At 42.4% G+C, this 21,493-nt stretch overlaps 1 protein-coding gene and 1 long non-coding RNA gene across 3 annotated transcripts in view; one reads left to right on the forward strand and one right to left on the reverse strand.

Annotated features, from left to right (window-relative positions):
• Window positions 1-21,493, reverse strand: part of LOC136435533 (uncharacterized) — a 49,780-nt gene that overhangs the window by 11,343 nt on the left and 16,944 nt on the right. For both annotated transcript variants that reach the window (XR_010755858.1, XR_010755857.1), the window contains exon 3: window positions 6,315-6,475. This is a non-coding gene — a long non-coding RNA (uncharacterized lncRNA). The remainder of the gene's footprint in view (window positions 1-6,314; window positions 6,476-21,493) is intronic.
• Window positions 3,333-16,962, forward strand: LOC136435532 (myosin-7-like). The gene is made up of 34 exons (XM_066429112.1): window positions 3,333-3,592; window positions 3,784-3,927; window positions 4,096-4,252; window positions 4,756-4,783; window positions 4,940-5,036; window positions 5,388-5,480; window positions 5,874-5,937; window positions 6,337-6,438; window positions 6,749-6,985; window positions 7,145-7,413; window positions 7,560-7,730; window positions 8,467-8,782; window positions 8,905-8,969; window positions 9,088-9,293; window positions 9,549-9,809; window positions 9,954-10,101; window positions 10,215-10,322; window positions 10,599-10,745; window positions 10,937-11,122; window positions 11,376-11,462; window positions 11,602-11,747; window positions 11,887-12,034; window positions 12,319-12,444; window positions 12,642-12,848; window positions 13,072-13,253; window positions 13,381-13,991; window positions 14,288-14,439; window positions 14,653-14,741; window positions 14,956-15,157; window positions 15,369-15,467; window positions 15,661-15,882; window positions 16,001-16,171; window positions 16,403-16,603; window positions 16,709-16,962. Exons 1-34 carry the CDS (start codon window positions 3,389-3,391, stop codon window positions 16,835-16,837), a joined length of 5,775 nt encoding a protein of 1,924 aa, XP_066285209.1. The 5' UTR covers window positions 3,333-3,388; the 3' UTR covers window positions 16,838-16,962.

Consider the following 21,493-nt stretch of genomic DNA (forward strand, 5'->3'; position numbering starts at 1 on the left):
GACCTCAAACCAATCGCATGAATGTTTAGGTTGTTTTACCTTCTGGAGTTTACTTGATCCCTACAGTTCGTCTACTATCAGTTTGAAAAGCTTACTTTGATGGCCAAAACGCGAAGAGACTGTAGAGATGAAGTTGACAAGCTTATCATACTTTGCTAAATATACGCCAAAGTCACTTGTTTTACATACATCCGTCATAGGTCAGGGCTCTCCAACCGTTTGCAACTCGATCCGTGTTGAGGGCACCTCGGCTGATTGAATTTTCTGACGTCAGGAAGAGCCATGTCCCAATCAGTTATGGTATATATGAATATGGATTTTCGAACTGGTTTTCCTGGTAGACCTTCCTAACATTGACCACAACTTGGAAATGCCCGCTAACTCGTCGAGTCCCTCTAATTCGTCGGAAAATTCCTCGAAATCCATCCTCGGGAAAGCCAGCTCGAAAATCCCTATTCATATATATCAGAACTGAGGGGAAATACCATCAGAGCTGATGGGGACATGCCGATTCCAGACGTCACCAAATTCAACCAGTCAGTCGAGTAGCCATCAGGAAACGGTGGTAGATCCCTACACTATGACAGACTTATTCAAAACAAGTGAGAACTTTGGGGTATATTTAGCAAAGTATAGTAGGCTTTTCAATTTAAAGTTTTGTTCCCCTTTAAAACATCTCCAATGGCGCTGCACTTGCGGATGGAACTACCATAATGGAACGATCGCTACGGGAAGGAACAGATCCCGACCAAGCTGAGAGTTGTGGAGTAGACCAAACATTTCTCACCAAGAGCAAGCCATTCAACACGGCTTGCATCCATGCACGTCGGTCTTAAAATATGAGGCTCGATTGAATGTTGAATATATCTTTCAGACAACTTATAACCTGCTTGCCCTTCCCTGGCAAACATGATCTGTTATCTTCGGTCCATCATAGTTTGATTGTACGCGTTCGCCCGACAAGTAGACCTGTAGGTGTCCTATATGTACTGATTAAGGTAATAAGTTCAGATGAATAACGATACAAATCCGAACCGTCTAAATCCCGCCATGTTGTGAACGATATAAAAGAAGTTCCGATCACAGGGCCATTGATGTAAAAGGAGAGTCCGTGAATACTAGTGACTTCACCACGTTGGTACATATGTAGGTCAAAAGTGGCGCCGGCTCTTTGACATAACCATTGGCGTGTAAAGGACAAAGTTTTGGTTGTATGGTAGAAAGGCTTATGCCTCCATACGTCCGAATACCAAATATTTAGCTAAGTTGAACTTTGCAGAAGAGTTGGCAAGTGTACAGCTGGAAGTTTTCTGTGGCTGATAGGATGATATAAAGAATTACTGATGAAATGATATGCGCTTGGCCTAACCTTTGGTCTCACTGATCCATGCAGATATGTATAAATGTGTACCACTTCATGAAGATTAAACATTAAATGACTGCAATAAAGCTTTTTCGAATTTTGCTATGATTCTTCTCGTTGATATTATTCCGGATCTTTTCTCAGTGCCGTAGGGCGCTTTACAAGGGCGGAGACAAGCAATGTTTAACGAACATTCGGGTAGATTAGATCCAACGTTTTGCTAACGATATCATCGCGGTACAGCAAAAACTTAATTAACAAAATCTAGGTTTTGAGAAATACACAACAAGGAGAAATAATCAATACTGACCTTCCCCTGTTCACGGCAACAGCTAATCGTGATTTTTTTTTAATCAGCATAATTTGCTATAGTGTTTATGTACGAACCAAAAATAGACGTGTGCACCCTTGCTATTGGTTAGTATTCTAACAAGCAAGTAAAATTGCACAAACTTTTCCTTGATTACAACAGCAGCTGTATAAATTTGGGCAACGTATATTTCATGGTGCAGGGCTTAAGGTTATGTATGACAAAGCAAATTCAAAGAAGCTATAATAGGATACTTCAGTCGCGGTTCTGCAAAAGAATTCAAATAATGGGTCAAGAAAATATTTTCAAAGGTGCATATCCATCATTGGATAGGGGCTCGTGGTGGGATATCTGTTTTGAATAGCTATATTCTTCACCCTTGTTCAGTTTGAAGATACGAAAAAGGAATAATGCGAAACTTAACATCATCTTAAAGTGAAGAATGACCCTGACCTCAAATAGATCGCTCCTACAAACGTTCAAATTTGACATTGACACAAAAGCCGATATTACCAATACTGGGTTACAGGAAAAACAGACTAATTATATCAATAATCATCGACAAACGTTTCGACTCACAATCATCTTAAACCGTCTTGTTACGACCAATAGTGCTAACCATGCATACAGACGTGTTAACGGGTGAATTGATATAACTGAGGCGACAGTAAACCTTGATACCATACGTTAACCTTCTCGACCTACTTTCAACGCTGTGCATAGCTGATAACTTGGAAAATGTAAAGCTCGCACGATGACTGATTCCCGCAGTAATTCTACACGCCAATTTGGCAGTTTACAGCTGTTTCCAGACCTCCCAATAACCGTAAATATACACAACAATTTAAGTTATGTTGAATCTGTTTTTCTTTCAACATTATTAGCTACTAAAAGTGCCAACGTGCTATACTTGTCGACACAGCTGTGACACCTGTCACTCTGCAAACTGACGTGATCAACCTTGTTGAATTACCCTTGATCATAGCATTAACTCTGCGACCAATAGGATAAAACACCTAATTGCCCGGTAACCAATCGAGTAACATGCAAAAGCATCGTACTTATGAGCCGCACATTGCTCTGACATATTTGGTCCAGAATATTCTCGTATATAAGGGCTGTGTTGGTCCCCGAAATATCACAGCTTTGCCAGTCGAAGGTGAGTGTTGACGCTTTTTGCATTGGCCAATGTCTTATGACACCAATCGTTTGGGCAAACGCATTCCTATCATGCACTTTATTTGATATTGATATTCTTCTGGCTTTGAACGTTAAGTGGTTGCGATTAACCTGAAGCTAAGATGAAAGTTGGTTTTAACCCTATATATCCGAATATCCTGGCATATGTACTGAAAGCTTCAGATATATGCAAAAGTCTTTATATTCGTCATTTACCTAACTTGCAAAGACCTCGAGTATACAACATTGTATGGATATTTCCTCTATTATAATTTTATTTTTCAATAAATCTTTCGACTGAATTTGCATTTGATCTGCTTAAGCTGATTAACAACAAATCCGGGTTGCTTCCTCTCTGATACCGCAACTAAATGTCTTCTTCAATAGCGCGACAACATTGTCTTATTTTTTTCTCAAAGCATAGTGCATTCTTCAATAATTGTTTTAGCGCAATCTCTAACAATGCTTTGCAACCCTCCCAGCTGCAGCCTCTCTCTACTTTCTTCTTGGTGTGAGCCTCCAACCAAAGAGCCACCATGCCTGCCTACGGTCCCTCACTTATGGACCAGCCGTCCGAATGGTTCCTCGCGGGACATCCAGACACCATACGAAAGCTGAAGACGGCTCCCTATGATCCTAAGAAGAACTTCTGGGCTCCGGACAAAAAGGAGATCTTCATCAGGGTCGAAGCCAAGAGCGAGAAAGGTGATGACGTAACCTGCGTTGCTGAGGGCGGAGCGGTAAGTTTGTATTGTTATCAACTATGGTAGCAACGTAATTGTTCTTTTCTCTTTCTTTGATGTAAGCTCTTCATTTGTAACAATATTTCACACATTTTTGCGACGTGGTGGCTTCTAAGAGTTACCAATTTTGCACAATCGTGCACTGCATTTTGAAGATATTAAGTTATGAACCTATTCTTTTCCACCAGACTGTTGTCGTCAAGAAGGCAAAGTTGCTGCCGCAGAACCCGTCCAAGTTCGCCTGCGCAGAGGACATGGTGAACATGACCTTCCTGCACGAGGCCGCTGTGCTGGGTAACCTGAAGGAACGTTATGAGAACACTCTCATCTACGTGAGTATCTTCAACATGTTCATTCCGCTTTCAGTATGTTTGTGCTTTGGCTATGCTTAATGTAAAACAATGTGGTATGATACTTTCATTTCTGTTTAAGGTTTTGATTGGCAAGTAATTTTGGAGACAAGATATTCGTAAAACAGAGTTCCGATGTTTTCTTTTCAGACCTACTCTGGTCTGTTCTGCGTCGTGATCAACCCCTTCAAGCTTCTGCCCATCTACACCCCGAACGTGGTGGACAGTTACCGTGGCAAGAGGAAGACGGAGGTGCCGCCCCATCTGTTCTGCGTGACGGACAATGCCTACCAGAACATGTTGTCAGGCAAGTGAAAGAGAGCATATGTTGTTTGAACGTCTGACCATTAACAAAAAAAACTTATCCAGTTACTTGAGTATGGAGTATCTCATTACCTATATGTCTGGACCTCATCGACGTACCTGTCAAATGCATTAACGAACGGACCTGGAAAGAAGTCAGTATTCTTTGAATGGGGTGTTCAATCTATTCTAAAACATCAAAATTCACACTACAATTTTTCATGGGCCGCTCTGAAACTAGTCCAAGAGGACACTAATTGGCAGGTGCGTGCGGACCCGAGTGACTCTGTATAGAATAGATACAAAGAAGGGACGGAAAACCCCAATTGGATTATTTGACGGCCATTCTGCCTGTTCAGCGTTTAATTAATCTACACGACAGGCTTAAATCTATACACACACTAGTTACTTTGTTCCTACTTTCGTTACCAATATGGTATAGATATATCAAAGCCAATACAATGCGTCATTCATTACATTGATTTTGTTCTCATATCATTCTTCCAGAACGCCAGTGCCAGTCTTGTCTCATCACGTAAGGTTTTTTCCTAATATTTGCATCAGCGGGGTGATAACGTTTCTTTGTTATGTATCCTTTCACTGTTTTAAACATTTCTCCGCGGGTTATTAATCATTTCCGTACCAGCAATGTGTGTTGTTAATCAAATGCCATATCTTGCCTTTAAACCAGTGGCGAGTCTGGTGCCGGGAAGACTGAGAACACGAAGAAGGTGATTGCGTACCTCGCCATGGTTTCTGGAACTCCCGGTGGTGGCCAGGAGAAGAAGGTATGCAATACAGAAGTAACATTCGCAAAGTGTGTTCTAAGATATAAACAAGCAAAATTGGAAATAGCTTTTTGCTGCTTGTTAATTGGGCTACTGTCTATTCAGTTAGATTTTTTAACTTAATGTTCAGCCGATCCAAATATACGTGCTGGAAAAGCGGAACGATTCTCATTGATATATTATAATCTTCCTTACAACTGACAAATGATTTTGATAAAATGTCATCGAATGTTTGTTGATATGTTTAAGCCAAGCAACAATTCTTTCAAATCATTTTTTACAAGATATCATTATTATTGAGTATTATGCAAAAAAAAACGCAAATACTCACTTTGCTTCACATTTTAACAGATCGGTTTAGAGGAGCAGATCGTGCAGACTAACCCTGTACTGGAGGCTTTTGGTAACGCCAAGACCGTGAGGAACAACAACTCCTCCCGATTCGTAAGTATGATTGGTTGATGATTTATAGTATCACGTCGTTGATTCTAATCATGCGTGTGTGGACGATACATATCATGCCTTCTTATTGCTAGCAGGCATTGCCTCAAGTACATGTATAGATTCGTTTGAAGAATGATTATCAAATCGGTAATTGAAAACAAAATTAATTCCAACATATCTTTGCTTCTTCTCCATCAACTTAAAAGTATGTATGTGTCGCCCATCACCCACCACTAAAGCTTCTGCTGCGAGCTTCTTGAATGGCGTATCGATACAAAGCGTGACATAACAGTTATATTCATTCAAACATTAGCAGTCCAAATAACTATATATGTTCTACCGTGTGTTCTTGAAAACACTGAATAATCTTTGATTTTCAATGACTCCCTCCAGGGTAAATTCATCCGTATCCATTTCACCAAACCCGGCAAGCTGTCCGGAGCTGACATCGAAAGTTGTAAGTACATATGTCTTCTTTGCCATCATCGGATATTATTGTTCAGAAAAACATACAGTTACATTGAGTAATTGTGTTCTTTTAAACTATAAGCTTAATTCACAAAAGCAAACCTTTAGTATTGGTATGAAAATCATCCAAAATGGTATCATTTTAGGTCTACCTTCGGGCAATGTTCTTGTCTACGACAACCATTTTGTATCACTTTGACTTCCCAAAGGCAATCATTTAGATGATACACAAAAGGAATGACCAAGTATACAGCTAGGACTCAACTTGTTTCATGATAACATCCATAGTTTATGAAAATACAACACAATCCAAATAAACGTAGATTTTAAATTCTTTTCAATACCATGCGTGAACGTTCAACTCACGGTAATTCATTCTTGCTGCCAGACCTGCTGGAGAAGTCCCGTGTCGTGGATCAGCTGCCCGGCATGGAGCGTGGTTACCATATCTTCTTCCTCATCATGTCCAACGGCATCCCGGCTGTCACGGGTAAGAATGGTCGAATTGGTGTCACACAGTGGTTGATCTGTGGGGGAGGATAAACATCATAAAACAATTAGCTTAGCCTCGCTAATAATGACCTCCATACTCTTAGTATCTGGGCACTAACAGAAAGCCCTTATTTATGCTGTGTGCATATTACACCATGTGCTGGAAAAAATAGACTCGTAGTCATCCAAAAAGAACCTCACCTTTACAGAAAGGTGTCACATTAAAGACATTTTTTAGAATCATTTAAAAGGAATTTCTTAATTATTTCATAAAATCCACTTTGCAATGCTATTTTGTTGGAATTCAGAGCGCATCATGACTGGCACGGACCCCTCTGTGTATAACTTCGTCAAGGAGGGCGTGTACACTGTGGCCGGCATGAACGACCAGGAGGAAATGGGTCTGACGGATGAGGGCTTTGACATCCTGGGTTTCACAAACGAGGAAAAGAACAGTGTGTACGACTTCTGCGCTGGCATCCTGCATATGGGAAATCTGGCCTACGCGGACAAGAAAGACCAGGCTGATTGCGAGGATCCTGCTCGTAAGTTTTCCTAATTTATGATTTCATTCATTCCTCTCTAACTCTCATTACACCATTGATAACACCTGTCAGTAAATGTTCATCACGATTGATATACAAATGAGTAAGATTGGTAATTGGTCACTGATAGACAATCTTTTGAACAACTACACATTACAGCTGCGGAGAAAGCAGGTCGACTGTACGGCGTCGATGGCATGGGACTTTTGAACAACATCTTGAAGCCACGTGTCAAGGTCGGCAACGAGTTTGTGACGAAGGGCCAGAACGCTAAGCAATGTGCCAACGCTACTTCTGGTCTTGCAAAGGGTATCTATGGCAAGATCTTCAAGTTTCTTATCGACAAGTGTAACTTGACCCTGGCTACTGAGCACGAGAGGGCCTTCTTCATTGGTGTGCTGGATATTGCTGGCTTTGAGATCTTCGAGGTGAGCTGTACAAGACAAAACACATTATACACGATAATGGTTGCGCTATTAAACTTACAATTCAATATCAGGAAGTTGCAAATCGCTCAGTTATTTCTTGAATCGTCTAATTAGCTTTATCGTTTCAATTTTTGTTTTCAAACCAGCTCAACAGTCTTGACCAGATTTGCATCAACTACACCAACGAGAAACTGCAGCAGTTCTTCAACCACCACATGTTCGTACAAGAGCAGGAAGAGTACAAGGCCGAACAGATTGACTGGGAGTTCGTCGACTTCGGTATGGACTTGGCCGCCTGCCTCGAGCTCATTGAAAAGGTTGATGTCAAACTTTAACTAACTTACACATGTCGCAATTTGACAGTCCTATCATTAACCACTTACATGAATTATAGCGCTTTTGTATTCATTATGCAAATTAGGAATTCATGTGCATAATTGGTATCTTTTAATGCTTCACTTCCCATAAAGTACATATGTTACATGTATTTATTTGAGTCACATTATGAGAAACACTGCAAATATAGATTTTACTTATCGGTTATGCAAATTTAGTCATAATTGGCATAATTTTCACTTCATAATGTACATGTCTGTCTAAGCTTCCTTTGTTCAGTTCTATTCCTTAGAAGATTTTCACCATAACGCCCCTACAGTTCCAGAACAAGCTGCTAGCAGGCCCAAACCTACACCACTTCTTTATTAAATCACCAGCTATCTGCCACTACCAAATCAAGACCATAGCACGTCCAGGTCAAAAGATACAAAAAAAGAAAGTTATGCTGCAGTACCAATGCAAGGTCACATACCAGGGGGGGCAAAATTGACGTTGAATTTCGGCATCACAACACCCGCCCACTTACCAAACATCATCGTTATTCTTCAATAGGTTTTTTAGTTATACTAACTACAGTAGTCCGGAAACACAGACACAGACACCGTACTATATCAAAAATCGTTTAGAAAATACCCTGTGTGTCAATAATCTTACCAATCGATGTTGACTGGCAACACAGACATAACCAAAGACGATATAATAACGTGTTTTATACAGAAAGGAGGTCTGCTGCTGACGCTGGAAGAACAGTGCATCATGCCTAAGTCCTCTGACCAGACCTTCATCGAAAAGCTAAATGGCACTCATCTGGGCAAGCATCCCAAGTACGGCAAGCCCAAGCCAGGAAAGAAGAAGTACGAGGCTCACTTCGAGCTGGGTCACTACGCTGGACCTGTGGCCTACAACATTTCCAACTGGCTGGAGAAGAACAAGGACCCCGTGAACGAGAGCGCTGTCATCACCCTGAAGAACAGCAAGAACCCACTTATGCCTTTCATTTGGGCAGACTACATGACAGCAGAAGAGCAGGCTGGTCAGTATTTTCTTTTTTAAGCCAAATAATTTCACACAATTGCCATGTTTAAAGAAGCAAGTGTAAAAAATTGTCATTTGAATTGCGTTTCTTACATGAGTCAAATGTATCACCCTCTACAGCTGACAAGAGCGGTGGCAAGAGGAAGAAGAGTGGCTCCATGCAGACTGTGACCAGTGTCCACAGGGTAAGTAGACTGATGATTAAAAAGCACAAAGAATGAAAGCCTATCTGTCAAAATACTACTCTGCAGTACATCACCATTACAGTTACTCCACTGAGTGTCTACTATATATTTTTCATAGGAGCAACTGGGTTCATTGATGGCCAACCTCCACGCCACCTACCCCAGCTTTGTGCGTTGCCTGATCCCCAACGAACTCAAGACTGGTGGTATCATCGACGGGCCCCTGGTTTTCAACCAACTGACTTGCAACGGTGTACTTGAGGGTATCCGTATCTGTCAGAAGGGATTCCCCAACAGGAGCATCTATGCCGACTTCTTCGACAGGTAAATAGTTTGCACTGTGCTCCATTTTTGTGACGCCTGATGGGTCTGCCTAATAGTATAATATCGTGTGCAGTCTGCAAGAATTCTACGAATAGTACAGGAATGTGTCAACGGGAAGTATACTGGGAAGAATAGGTTCATTATTTGCTGCTGAAAAACAAGAAATCAAGTATACATTTCAACTGAACGAAATGGACTTTACAAACTTTTCAAATCAGTTTAACAATGAGCGAATTTACTACATGCAATCCTTAGGTACAAGATCCTGGCCGCTGAAATGTTCGATCCCAACGAATTCGAGGAGGGGAAAGTCTCCTGCCAAAAGATCTTGGACAAAATCCAGCTGGAGAAGGCCAGGTATTCCTGTGGTCTCAACAAGGTGTTCTTCAAGGCTGGCACCCTGGCTATCCTGGAGGAGATCCGCGAGGACAAGGTCAACGAAATCTGGAATTTGGTCTCGGCTCGCGCCCTTGGCAAGCTTCAGCGAAAGAAGTTCATGAAGATGTGGGGTTCAAGGTGGGCCTTTCAGTTACATAAACCTGCCTTGATCATTTATATCTTATCACCGAAGTGTATTTCTTGAACACCTCACATATACTACCTTTCTTTGCCGGCCTCAGTCGTAAATTGTCAACAATAACCTTCACCGTTTACCTGCAGAGCGGCTGTCGGCACACTGCAGCGCAACATCCGCGCATGGTTCAGGCTGCGCGATGACTGGTGGATCAAGATGTACAATTCCCTGAAACCAAAGCTGACCGGAGGCAGGGCAGAGGAAATGCTCAAGGAAACCACGGAGAAGCTGAAGGTAGATGACTTTCAGTGTCAAATTCATTCTACAGGTGAAAATATAGACACGTACACGCAAGATGTATAAACTGTCCGGAAGCATATTTTAAGCAAACTCTTGCGTCTTCGTAGGTCATGACAAAGACGTACGAGAAAGTTACTAAGGAGAGGGAGGAGCTGCAAGCAAGATTCAACGAAGTCTCATCCGCAAAGGACAAGATCAATGAACTGCTGTTCAACGTAAGCTCCACTTATGTTCCTTCATGTAACACTGCGTATATTATACACTTGTGTGTAGTCTGCGTTCATAGTTTCTCATGTAAACCAAGGGATTAACGATTCGAAGACACGTGCACAATGCACGAAGGGTTATACCTTTCTTTTATACGTTAACACTAAAAAATTTGTATTTTCTTTGTTCGCCTTCCGAAATCAAATTTAATCAAGATATCATTTGTACAATATACTGCACCAATCCAGTGGTATGGTATTGTTATAAATCAACTTCATTCATAGGAAAGGGACATCATGCTGAACGGCGAGGAGCGCGTGAACTCCCTGCTGAAGGAGAAGGCAGAATTGGACGCCCAGCTGCAGGAAATCGAGGAGCGCGTGGAGGATGTATCCGACCAAAACAGGCAGATGGAGTCCAAGAAGATGAAGGTATAACATTCTGAAGATCACATTACCGACGATACATTTTTTGTGACTTAAACTGGAAGCCATTTCTAAGGCTACAAGATCAGTACATTGCATGCAATATCTTCGTTTCACAAACACTCTTCCATTTATCAAGTCAACGGTAAGTCCACGACATGTTCAGTATTGGGACTTTCATAACTTTTCCTCAATAGGCTGAGCAAGAATGTGACGAGATGAAGAAGGAGATTGACACCATCACGGCCAAACTCAACAAGAGGGAGAAGGAGAAGCAGGAGGTGGAGGACAAACTGCGCGCCATGACTGAGGAGGTGGCCGTGAACGACGAGCTGATCGGCAAGCTTGGCCGCGAGAAGAAGAAACTGGAGGAGCTCAATGCGGTGAGAAAAACGTGAAATATAAAAACCATTTTCCCGTGCAGACCATCCAACTGTCAACGGTATAGAGACCAATAGGTGTACCAGACCGAGGGCTATAACCATCAATGCATTATTTTAAAGCTGACAAATAGAAGTGAGAACTGCTGCGCAAATTTCATGTTTGGATCCATTTCCATTCTTTCCTGTCCGAAGCATTACAGTTTAGGATGCTTTTACATGATTTGTAACATACATACTTTCAATCATACTTCAGCAAACTTTGGATGACCTGCAGTCTGAGGAGGACAAGACTCAGAACCTCACCAAGCTCAAAGTCAAGCTGGAGCAAACCTTGGATGACGTAAGTGACAATCACTTCGTATTCGGGTCGACTAATGAGCAGTGATAGTAATCTTTAGTACTTTACGTATCTATCACAATAGAGTAACGACGGGCATCAAAATTTACCAAAACAAATCGTCTTTATGCCTTTTCTTAAGCTTGAGGACAACCTTGAGCACGACAAGAAGATCCGTGCTGACGTTGACCGAGTCAAGAGGAAGCTGGAGAACGACTTGAAGAACGCCCAGGATCTGGTTGTTGAACTGGAGCGTTACAAGGTCGAGCTTGAGGAGAAGCAGAAGAAGTAAGTGAATGGCAACTGATTGCTATATTCTTTGCCATTCAAATGTCATTTGATTTTCTACAGGAAATATCACTTCATCAAAATGGACAAAATGGTCACAATGGACATTCAAATAGATACTTTTAAATGACCTATGTAGGAAGGAGTTTGAGATCAACGCCCTGAACACTAAGGTTGAGGACGAGACTTCCCTGGCAACTCAGCAGCAGAAGAAGACTAAAGAGCTGCAGGGCAGGATCGAGGAGCTTGAGGAGGAACTGGAGACAGAAAGAGCTGCTCGTGCAAAGGTTTCTAGAAAAACATATACACAGATAGTAGATATTAGATAACACAGACCACTGGGAGAACGTTGCACATGGCAGATCCAAATGGAGATTCACACTGTCGTTTGTGGAAAAAATACAGTGATTTTTAGATCGATACCCCCGAGCTCTAATAGTAATGCATGTATATCATGTTAACTCACTCAGACATTTCACACTTACGACGGAAAAGCCCACAATGTATCAATTTTAGGCTAAAGTATAGTAGGCCGTAAAACGCGCCAATAGTTATCCTTTGAAATTCACAGCTCGAGAGGCAGCGTGCCGAACTCTCGCGTGAGTTGGAAGACATCGGTGAGAAGCTGGAAGAATCTAGCGGTGCCACAGCTGCCCAGGTTGAGCAAAACAAGAAGAGAGAGGCTGAGCTTCAGAAGGTAACAGATATTTGGATAGCTAGCACAAAAGGTGATAAAACATGTGAACTGTCGCGATTACGCTCTTTAGCATGTATAGAATGACCGAATGAAGAAGTGCACAGGAATCTTGAATTCTATTTATCACAAATTGTCTAGAAAAGAAACAATTTATCTTTTTTGTCATTTGACAGACATTGATTGTGACAATCTTACAGGTTCGCCGTGAGCTGGAGGAGGCAACAATCGGCCATGAAGCTGCCACCGCCAGCTTGAGGAAGAAGCACAACGACACCGTGGCGGACATGACTGAGTCAGTCGAGAACCTGCAGAGGGCCAAGACCAAACTTGAGAAGGAGAAGAACTCCCTCAGGGTGGAGGTCGATGATCTGGCTTCCAACGTTGAACAAGTCACCAAGCAGAAAGTACGTGTACTTTTGATAAACTTAAACCTTCGTCTTCACGTATCATTCAACATACTATAGTTTACAATATGAAAAGTTGCAGCTAATTTCTCTCATATCATATGTGCACATATCATATCAAATATGCACAAGATTCAATGTAAGATACTTACAACGCAGCATTTGTTTATTCGTATTTTTGTATTTCCCATATCTTATATATGTGACAAATGATCCATTGTAGGTCCAAGCTGAGAAGATGAACAAGCAGCTTGAGGATCAGTTCGTCGAGGCCAACCAGAGGTTGGAGGAGAATGCCCGTGTCGCACAAGAACTGGGATCACTGAAGACACGCTTGACCGCCGAGAACAACGACCTGGCGCGTCAGTTGGAAGAGTCGGAAGGGGTTGCGAACCAGCTCAGCAGGTACAGAGCAACATATGTCGATCAACGGTGTGGAGTTGAGACATCTTTCTGTTATCAAGCCACATAATGCTTCATATATTACCATTTAAATTACCTCTTACAAAACATTTTGTCTTCAATCTAACAGGACCAAGAGCATGCTCACACAGCAGATGGAGGAGGTCAAACGCCAGCTCGAGGAGGAGACCAAGGGCAAGAACGGCCTAGCTCACCAGCTGCGTGCTACTCAGTCCGACTGCGATGCTCTGCGTGAGTCCTTGGAGGAGGAGCAGGAGGCCAAGTCCGAGATTCAGCGCAATCTCGCCAAGGCCAACTCTGAGGTGGCGGCCTGGCGATCCAAGTACGAGACCGACGCCATCCAGAGGACCGAGGAGTTGGAGGAGGCCAAGAAGAAGCTGGCCGCCCGTCTGCAAGACGCCGAGGAACAGGTTGAGTCCGCCAACGCCAAGTGTGCCAGCCTTGAGAAGACCAAGAACAGGTTGGCTGGCGAGGTGGAGGACCTCATGTTGGATGTGGAAAAGGCCAACACACTGGCGTCTCAGCTGGAGAAGAAGCAGCGTCTGGTTGACAAACAGACCGCCGAGTGGAAGTTGAAGTGCGAATCTCTTGGTGCTGAGATGGAGACATCACAGAAGGAGCACCGCGCCTACCAGACCGAGCTTCTGAAGCTGAAGAATGTTTTCGATGAAGGCATCGAGGCCCTTGATGCCATGAAGAAGGAGAATAAGGCTATACAGGGTAGGATTAACCGTCTGCTGGGGGTCTTGTCTTTTGTCAAACCTGTAGTATTGTTATATTGCTTATCTTAAGGTCAGCTGGGTGGAATTTAGCACTAAGCACCTACAGTCTTTACTCACTTACAGATACTGTCGTGTTTCTCCTCAATTTTTCATGTCTTTACATCTGATTCTTGTTAACATCACATAGCTAAGTGGTACATAACGATTTGCATGGTATTAATTTTTCAGTTAACAAAATTGAAACTGAAAATATTAGAGAGAAATGACTAACTTAATTTCTCCTACGTTTGACAGAGGAGATCAATGACTTTAACGATCAGCTTGCGGAGAGCGCAAAGAACCTTCACGAGCTTGAGAAGAACAAGAAGCGCTTGGACGTTGAGAAGGAGGAGCTTCAGAACGCCTTGGACGAAGCAGAGGGAGCCCTTGAGATTGAGCAGGGCAAGGTAATTATTCAGCGTCAAGCTTACTCGTTAATCACCTGGTTCTTTCTGACATTAGCGGTCAAGAAATGTGTCGTAGACAACACATATTATCACTTTAAAGGCAATAATACATTGGCAGTGCAAAACCAGTGATAACAATTGCTTGGTTGGAATAAGTTAAGACTTAAAACAAACTACATTGCGACTTGATGTTGATTTCAAAATTGTTCACAGGTTGTCAGGACTCAGCTTGAACTGGCTCAGCTGAAGGGTGATATCGATAAGAAAATCGCCGAAAAGGAAGATGAGTTTGAAAGCTCGCGGTGAGTAGTTTTTTTCAACGTCATGGGACAAAATAAGACATAGTCAAATAAGGCACTCACGAGCATTTAAAGTAATACGACCCACCTATCTGACAACAAGATTTGCCAACAACTTTCTGTCAAACAGTCTCTTGTCTATAGCATTATGTTCCTCGTAGTACAAATTTGTAATACACCGGTGTTTAATCAGCTCATTTCCTTCTTGCCATTTCAGCAAAAACCAGAATCGCGCAATGGAAGGAGTGCAGGCTTCTATCGAAATAGAGAGCAAACAGAAGGGAGAAGCGCAGCGAGCAAAGAAATTCCTGGAAAGCCACCTGAACGACGTGGAGGTTCAGCTTGAGACCGCCAACAGGTCCAACGCCGAGGCCAGGAAGAACATCGCCAAACTGCACTCCCAAATCCAGGAGATGCAGGTACCTAATGGCAGACCGCAGCCTGCTGCGCCTTTCTCTGTTCTTGCTCTCATTAAACAGCCATTCCACAACATGTTATCGTGTGAAGACCAAAACAAAAGGTTAGTTGCAAACCGATACATGAATTCTATATATACATTATAACGAAGATTGATGTATTAACCAAAACAAAGTAATAACACTGCATATGTATTCACTTTGCTCTCGGCAGGTGGCCATCGACGACGAACAGAGGCAGCGTGATGAAATCCGTGAGCAGTACAACATGTCTGAGCGCAAGTGCCAGATGCTGGTGGCGGAGGCTGATGAGGTACAACCCAAATAACTATAGTTGACAATGTCGCACTGGTGGCGCTGATTCCTGTATCATACATTGTGGTCGCGGTCGGCATCTTCCGGCTATGTACCAAGCTATATTACACAAGTCACAGACTCTAATTCACAAACGCATAATATGTTTTACTATGGTATTAAATCAATATCGATTTGTTACTTGCGTCCAGGTTCGTGGGGCACTGGACAATGCAGAGAGAGCTCGTAAGACCGCTGAATCTCAGCTGGTGGAGACCAACGAGAGGCTTGGTGAGCTGAGCACACAAAACTCAGCCCTGTCCGGACACAAGCGCAAGCTGGACGGCGACCTGTCGCAGATCCAGTCCGAGCTGGAGGAGGTCATCGGCGAGCATAAAAGCACCGAGGAGAGGGCCAAGAAGGCCATGGCTGACGTATGTATTGGCGACGTGTATATGGCGACGTGATTTTTTGTTTTGGACAAAGATTGCGCTTATTGCACCGTTCTTTTCACATGTTTTGATATGCAAAATATCATCGTCACCATTCCAGACATCCCGCATGGCTGAGGATCTGCGTGTGGAGCAGGAGAACTCTCAGCACGCCGAGAAGGTGAAGCGCACCATGGAGGCCAACATGAAGGATCTGCAGCGCCGCCTTGATGAGGCTGAGGCTATCGCACTCAAGGGAGGCAAGCGGGCCATCCAGAAGCAGGAGACTAGGGTAAGTACGGAGACACTTATAATCTACCCGAAACATGTTGCTCCTTCTTGCCTTAGAATCGGCTTGCCTTCTCTCGGGCACATACATAGTAAGCATTGTTAAAGTAACCCTGGATCTAGGGACTGGTGTCACCTTCCTGGAGATGAAATGAACTGAACTGAGCCCTCGAGCTCCCGTTGCGCTGTACTATCCACCAATTCACACCTTTGTACGTAACATTTTCTCCGACAGATCCGTGATTTGGAGGGAGAGATTGCCCAGCAGAGTCGCCTTCACCAGGAGGACCTGAAGCAGCTGCGCAAGAACGAGCGCCGCCTCAAGGAGATGAGCTTCCAGGCCGACGAGGACCGCAAGAACCAGGAGCGCATCCAGGAGCTGGTCGAGAAGCTGCAGTTGAAGATCAAGGCCTTCAAGCGCCAAGTAGAGGAGGCTGTAAGTATCTTGGAAAATATCATGCATTGTACCTGTAAACCATTGGTACACGTTGGACGACGGCTGGATCAAGCGAATCAATCTTGCATATCCTTTTAATTTCAGGAGGAGCAGGCTTCATCCAACATGGCCAAGTACCGCAAGGCCCAGCACGAGTTCGAGGATTCTCTGGAGCGTGCTGAGATTGCCGAGGGCTCCCTCAACAAGCTCCGCACCAAGGCGTCAAAGATGTAAATGGACAACCATCCGTAGAAACTCGTCTTGCATGCATACAGCCTACAAAGGCCTTCGTTCACCTATGTCTTTGCAATTTGTTCGTTTTCTCTTAAAACTGAATAAATTGCCATCTCCGAACCACAGCTTCTTTGCCTGTTGTACATGTGTCCACATTCAAGTAGTTGTTTTAGCCATATATAACACCATACAAATGGAATAACTGACTAGTATTTTACCTTTGTAAGGAGCCCGTTTAAGTAATTGTAATATCAAGCGTTAATATCCCGGCCCGAGGTGTGTATAGTGTCATAAGGCCTGGTCTTTTGCTATATATTTATGAGGTGGTTATAGAAAATGACTAGGCGTTATGACACCATATACACCGAAGAATAGGCGGGTCATTAACGTTATTATCATATAGCCTATCCAAACTGACCCACATAAGAGATATGGATTCCTGAATGACGCATAGATTACCTTAATACTATACATGCATATACACTTGTCCAATTTTAGAGAAATGCATTTGAAAATTTACATTTGTTCTTTTAGTACAGAAGATTACAGACTTTTTTTTGAAACCAAAATTTCCAGACAATATTCCATGACATATATATATATATATATATATATATATATATATATATATATATATATATATAGAAAGACTATTGAAAAATTAAGGCTTATCACAACACGAGGTTATTGCCATAAACGCCAAGCTGCGGGTATTGTTTCAAACTGGCATCGCAAAAGCTAAAACTACCCTAGGCTTGTAGTGAAAATTATGACCTCAATAATTTGGGTCTCCCCCATCTCCGTATTGCTTTACAATTTAGAAAATACAGTACATGAAGAATTAGGAAAGATTGCAATGGTTGATGAACATTGGGGACCTCCATGAGTGGAAGAACCTGTCGTACTAAAATTGGCCGCATTTGCTAGTGAGGCGCTGCCTAACCAGAACACATGAGACACCTAAGATGCTATAGACAGTGTACTAAAACGAAAAGAGCCGAAGAGTATACGCTATTGACAAAACAGCATGCGCAACAACTTATACAATTAACAGATTTATCTTACCAAATCCGTACCTTATTTCTGCCTTAAGTTCACTGCTACTATATAGAAAAGTTAATACTAGATACAGTACTTACAATGGGATATTCCAAATGATCAATAATATCATCAAAACTTTACTACATATCAATACCCGGATCCCAATTGTAAACGAAGGAAAACAATAGTATAGAACGTGTGTATAGTGAACAGAGAAGAGAGACGAAATTCACAAATCTATTTCAGTCTACTTCTACTTGAGTTATTTCAAGTGTTTGACTTCGTTTCTGCATGAAATGGGGAATGAGTTATCCAACTTTTTGATACAATATAGACGGGTTGGATGACTCAAGTTAAAATAATTTTTGTTGTTGATCGGCAAGATATGAAAAAGCGGCGGGAAATGCTGGAGACTTTTATGAATAATCTACTTCTTTCAGAATAGTATGGAAGATATTGACAAATACAATGTAATAACGGGACAGGGGATGTACACACCGGCATCCATATTCAAATCGAACATCACCAACTCTCACCGTAACAGTGGATGTTATGAAACCAAATGACACTGACGGATAGCCTTTCATAAGGATAAGCACATTGATATCGGTCAGCATCCATGCATGGAGGAAGCAGGAAGAATTAAGGATATGAAAAATGGGGGGGGGGGGGGCAGACAACCAACAACGAAAAAACAATAAGCACAAGAAATGTAACGGGAGAAAGAGTGAAACACGGCTGAAGAATGAAATAAGTAAGAAACGCACCGGCATTTCACTCCCAGAGCTCTTCAGGGACTATTCTTATCGTGGCGCGCGCATTTGCTTACGTAGCAAAATGTCGATATTGTGAGTAAAAGAACAGCTGATTTGACATAAGCCGGTACGTTGAGAATTTTGAGGGTTGATCAGTTGAAGACGAATGCAAGTGTTGGAATATTTCCCAAACTGCATCACTTTTGTGGCGGCATATGAAGTGCAAGATATAGAAATACATGAACGGAAATAGTAGAATATATTTCCAATCATATCTAATGCGGAATAGGTGGGGAATAACAAATGGTAGATGACACCTTTTCCTAAATACATGTACTAGGCAACTGAAAGCCAACATATAAGAGGATACTAGTATACTATGGACAAACTCTCGTAGGTTGGCGGCTAGAAACACTGCACTATCAAAATCCATTGAATAATAAGAGGCAATCGTTTTCGTTTACATAACCTTTATATAAAAAGAATCTACAACTTCAACGGTACAACACTGTAAGAATATTTCATATCTTGGTTAAAAATCATTTCAGTCCTACTTACATATACATATTGTGTCGGCTTCCGTGTAGTTCACCACTGTGTCTGTGTAAACTTGTCGATAAGTCGAGCATGGCGGTGACTTCCTAATAGTAAACCCCACTCCGCAGCGCAGACATTCCAACCATCCCGCGCGCACCATGCTATTTCACCAGGCATGCACGGAGGTTGACCCGTGACCAAGTATGACCCATAATTGAAGGTCAATGGCCTCCATGATGTTTCGTGTTACGGGACTCATGTACAGATCACGAAGGTCACATCCTGAACGAAGGGATGGCGCTATATGATATAGCCTGGAAACCATACCGTCGGGGGCTCCCCGATATCTCTACGGCGCTGGGAGGGATCCCCACCCGCCCAGCCAGCTTAGTCCGTTCGGGGGGTGTTTACTGTCTTGGATTAGATTAGTTCGTGGTTAGGGTGGCGGCGAAACCCTCCATGGCAGCTAAAGTAGAAAGGCTGCGAAACTATATGGCAGCTAAATAGACAGGCTGACAGAAACGGCTCAATAAAGCACACTGGGCCCGGTAAAACACCCCAAAGCCGACCCTTAGAGACTGGGACCAGGCTATATATGATAGCGATATCCTACTTAAAGACCGGAACAGATGGATAATCCCAACGACATTGGCAGTGGTTTACAGCATGGAAAAACAATTACAAACGACTTAACACTGTGCTATATGATAGCGATAGCCTTCATAAAAACCGGAACAGATGGGTACTCCCAACTACATTGGGAGCGCTTTACAGCATGGAAAAACAAACGATAAATTCCAGGGTTAACCCGCAGAGCGCACATGGGGGATCCCTGGGGAGCCACACACATTGCCACTTCTGTGCTGAGTTACAAAAGTATGCAGACATAGAGGAGGTAGTCAGATGGGAACAAAGCCAAATTGTGCCAATACTGAGGAATTGAAAAGATCAAGTAGCTTACTTTCAAAGAATCGAAACTGTGTGATGGAAACAATTTGAAAACGAAAAATAGTTGATAGATATTAAAAATGCGATGATGCCTGGAGTCATAACATTAATATAATGTTATGGCTTGGCTTAATTAAGGTTTGATCTGCCGTTAACTCATAAATGAATAAATATATCGTAAAAACGTTTACCATATCGTCAAGATAAAGCAAAAAGCCTTTTCTAAGCTATTCATTAATGCTTCTTATATAGCTGGCCTGTTATCAACGCCGTTGGCGCGATTAAAGAAAAACGTAGGCAAGCACGGACCATTTGGGCAGTTTCGATACAGCATAAGATAGCCCCTGCGATACAGAAAAGGCACTGAGAATAAGATCTAGGAATCGAGAAATAGTAGCAAATGAGAATCCATACTGACCTTCCCTTTTTCACGGCCACAGCTAGTCGCGTTGAAAAATTAACAGACTTTGCCATAATGCTAATGCAAAAAAACAAAAATAGACGTAAAATTGTATTAACTTTTGCGCGATTGAAAGGGCAGCTGTGTCAATATGAACAATGTAAAGCAAATTTCACGGCACCGAAGTTATGTGTGACGAAGCAAATTCAGAGCAGCTATAATGGGATACTTAATTAATCACGGCTCTACAGAAGAATTCAAATGATGGGTCAAGAAAATATGTTCAAATTGCATAAGCATTGGATAGGTGCTCATCGTGCAATATCTCTTTCGAAATAGCTGTATTATTCATCAATTCAGCCTTTTTCAATCTGGAGGAAAAGGGGAATAATGCGAAACTTACCATCATCCCTAAGTGAAAATTATCATGTCCCCAGAGAAGAACCTCGAAATGTTTTGGGGATGCGATACCGCTCGAAAATCTGGAGGGTAAATGCAAAATGAAGCCGACGGAATTCAAAACGACACATACAAGTTGGTAATGCTATCGCCGAAAGGAAGGAATGGAAGACTTAGAGACTTTGACCGGAACAATATACCACAAAGGAATATTAAAAACAAATGCCTAAGTTCTAGCACAAGAACAAGTAGTCACCAAACCGATTTAATCAAACATATGAAGTATATTCATCGAATGCTACACGACATATCATATTCGTCTTTCGAAGAATTAAAATTCCTGAAGCTCATTGGGTTGAATATCTTACGTATGCAGAGAAACAAAATCTTTTCCTTAATCATAGAAATATAAGCTGATATTACAGACACTTGGTTACATCGGGGTAATACACCACGGTAACGTGATTGTCGACAGAAGGTAGACGAGCGTTTCGGCATAACCATCTTACGACCAGTAGTGCTAAATCAATCATTCAGAAACACTAACTGGTGAAAGGCAGATATGTTAACGGATGA

This window comes from Branchiostoma lanceolatum, chromosome 5 (assembly GCF_035083965.1).
Source record: "Branchiostoma lanceolatum isolate klBraLanc5 chromosome 5, klBraLanc5.hap2, whole genome shotgun sequence".
NCBI classification, from domain to species: domain Eukaryota; kingdom Metazoa; phylum Chordata; class Leptocardii; order Amphioxiformes; family Branchiostomatidae; genus Branchiostoma; species Branchiostoma lanceolatum.

Bases quoted from the DNA above. Each gene is read 5' to 3' on its own strand.
- LOC136435532 (XM_066429112.1), top strand. From the start codon at position 3,389: ATGCCTGCCTACGGTCCCTCACTTATGGACCAGCCGTCCGAATGGTTC. The intron at 5,037-5,387 runs GTATGCAATACA...ACATTTTAACAG, and splicing joins GTGGTGGCCAGGAGAAGAAG to ATCGGTTTAGAGGAGCAGAT. The intron at 8,783-8,904 runs GTCAGTATTTTC...CACCCTCTACAG, and splicing joins GACAGCAGAAGAGCAGGCTG to CTGACAAGAGCGGTGGCAAG.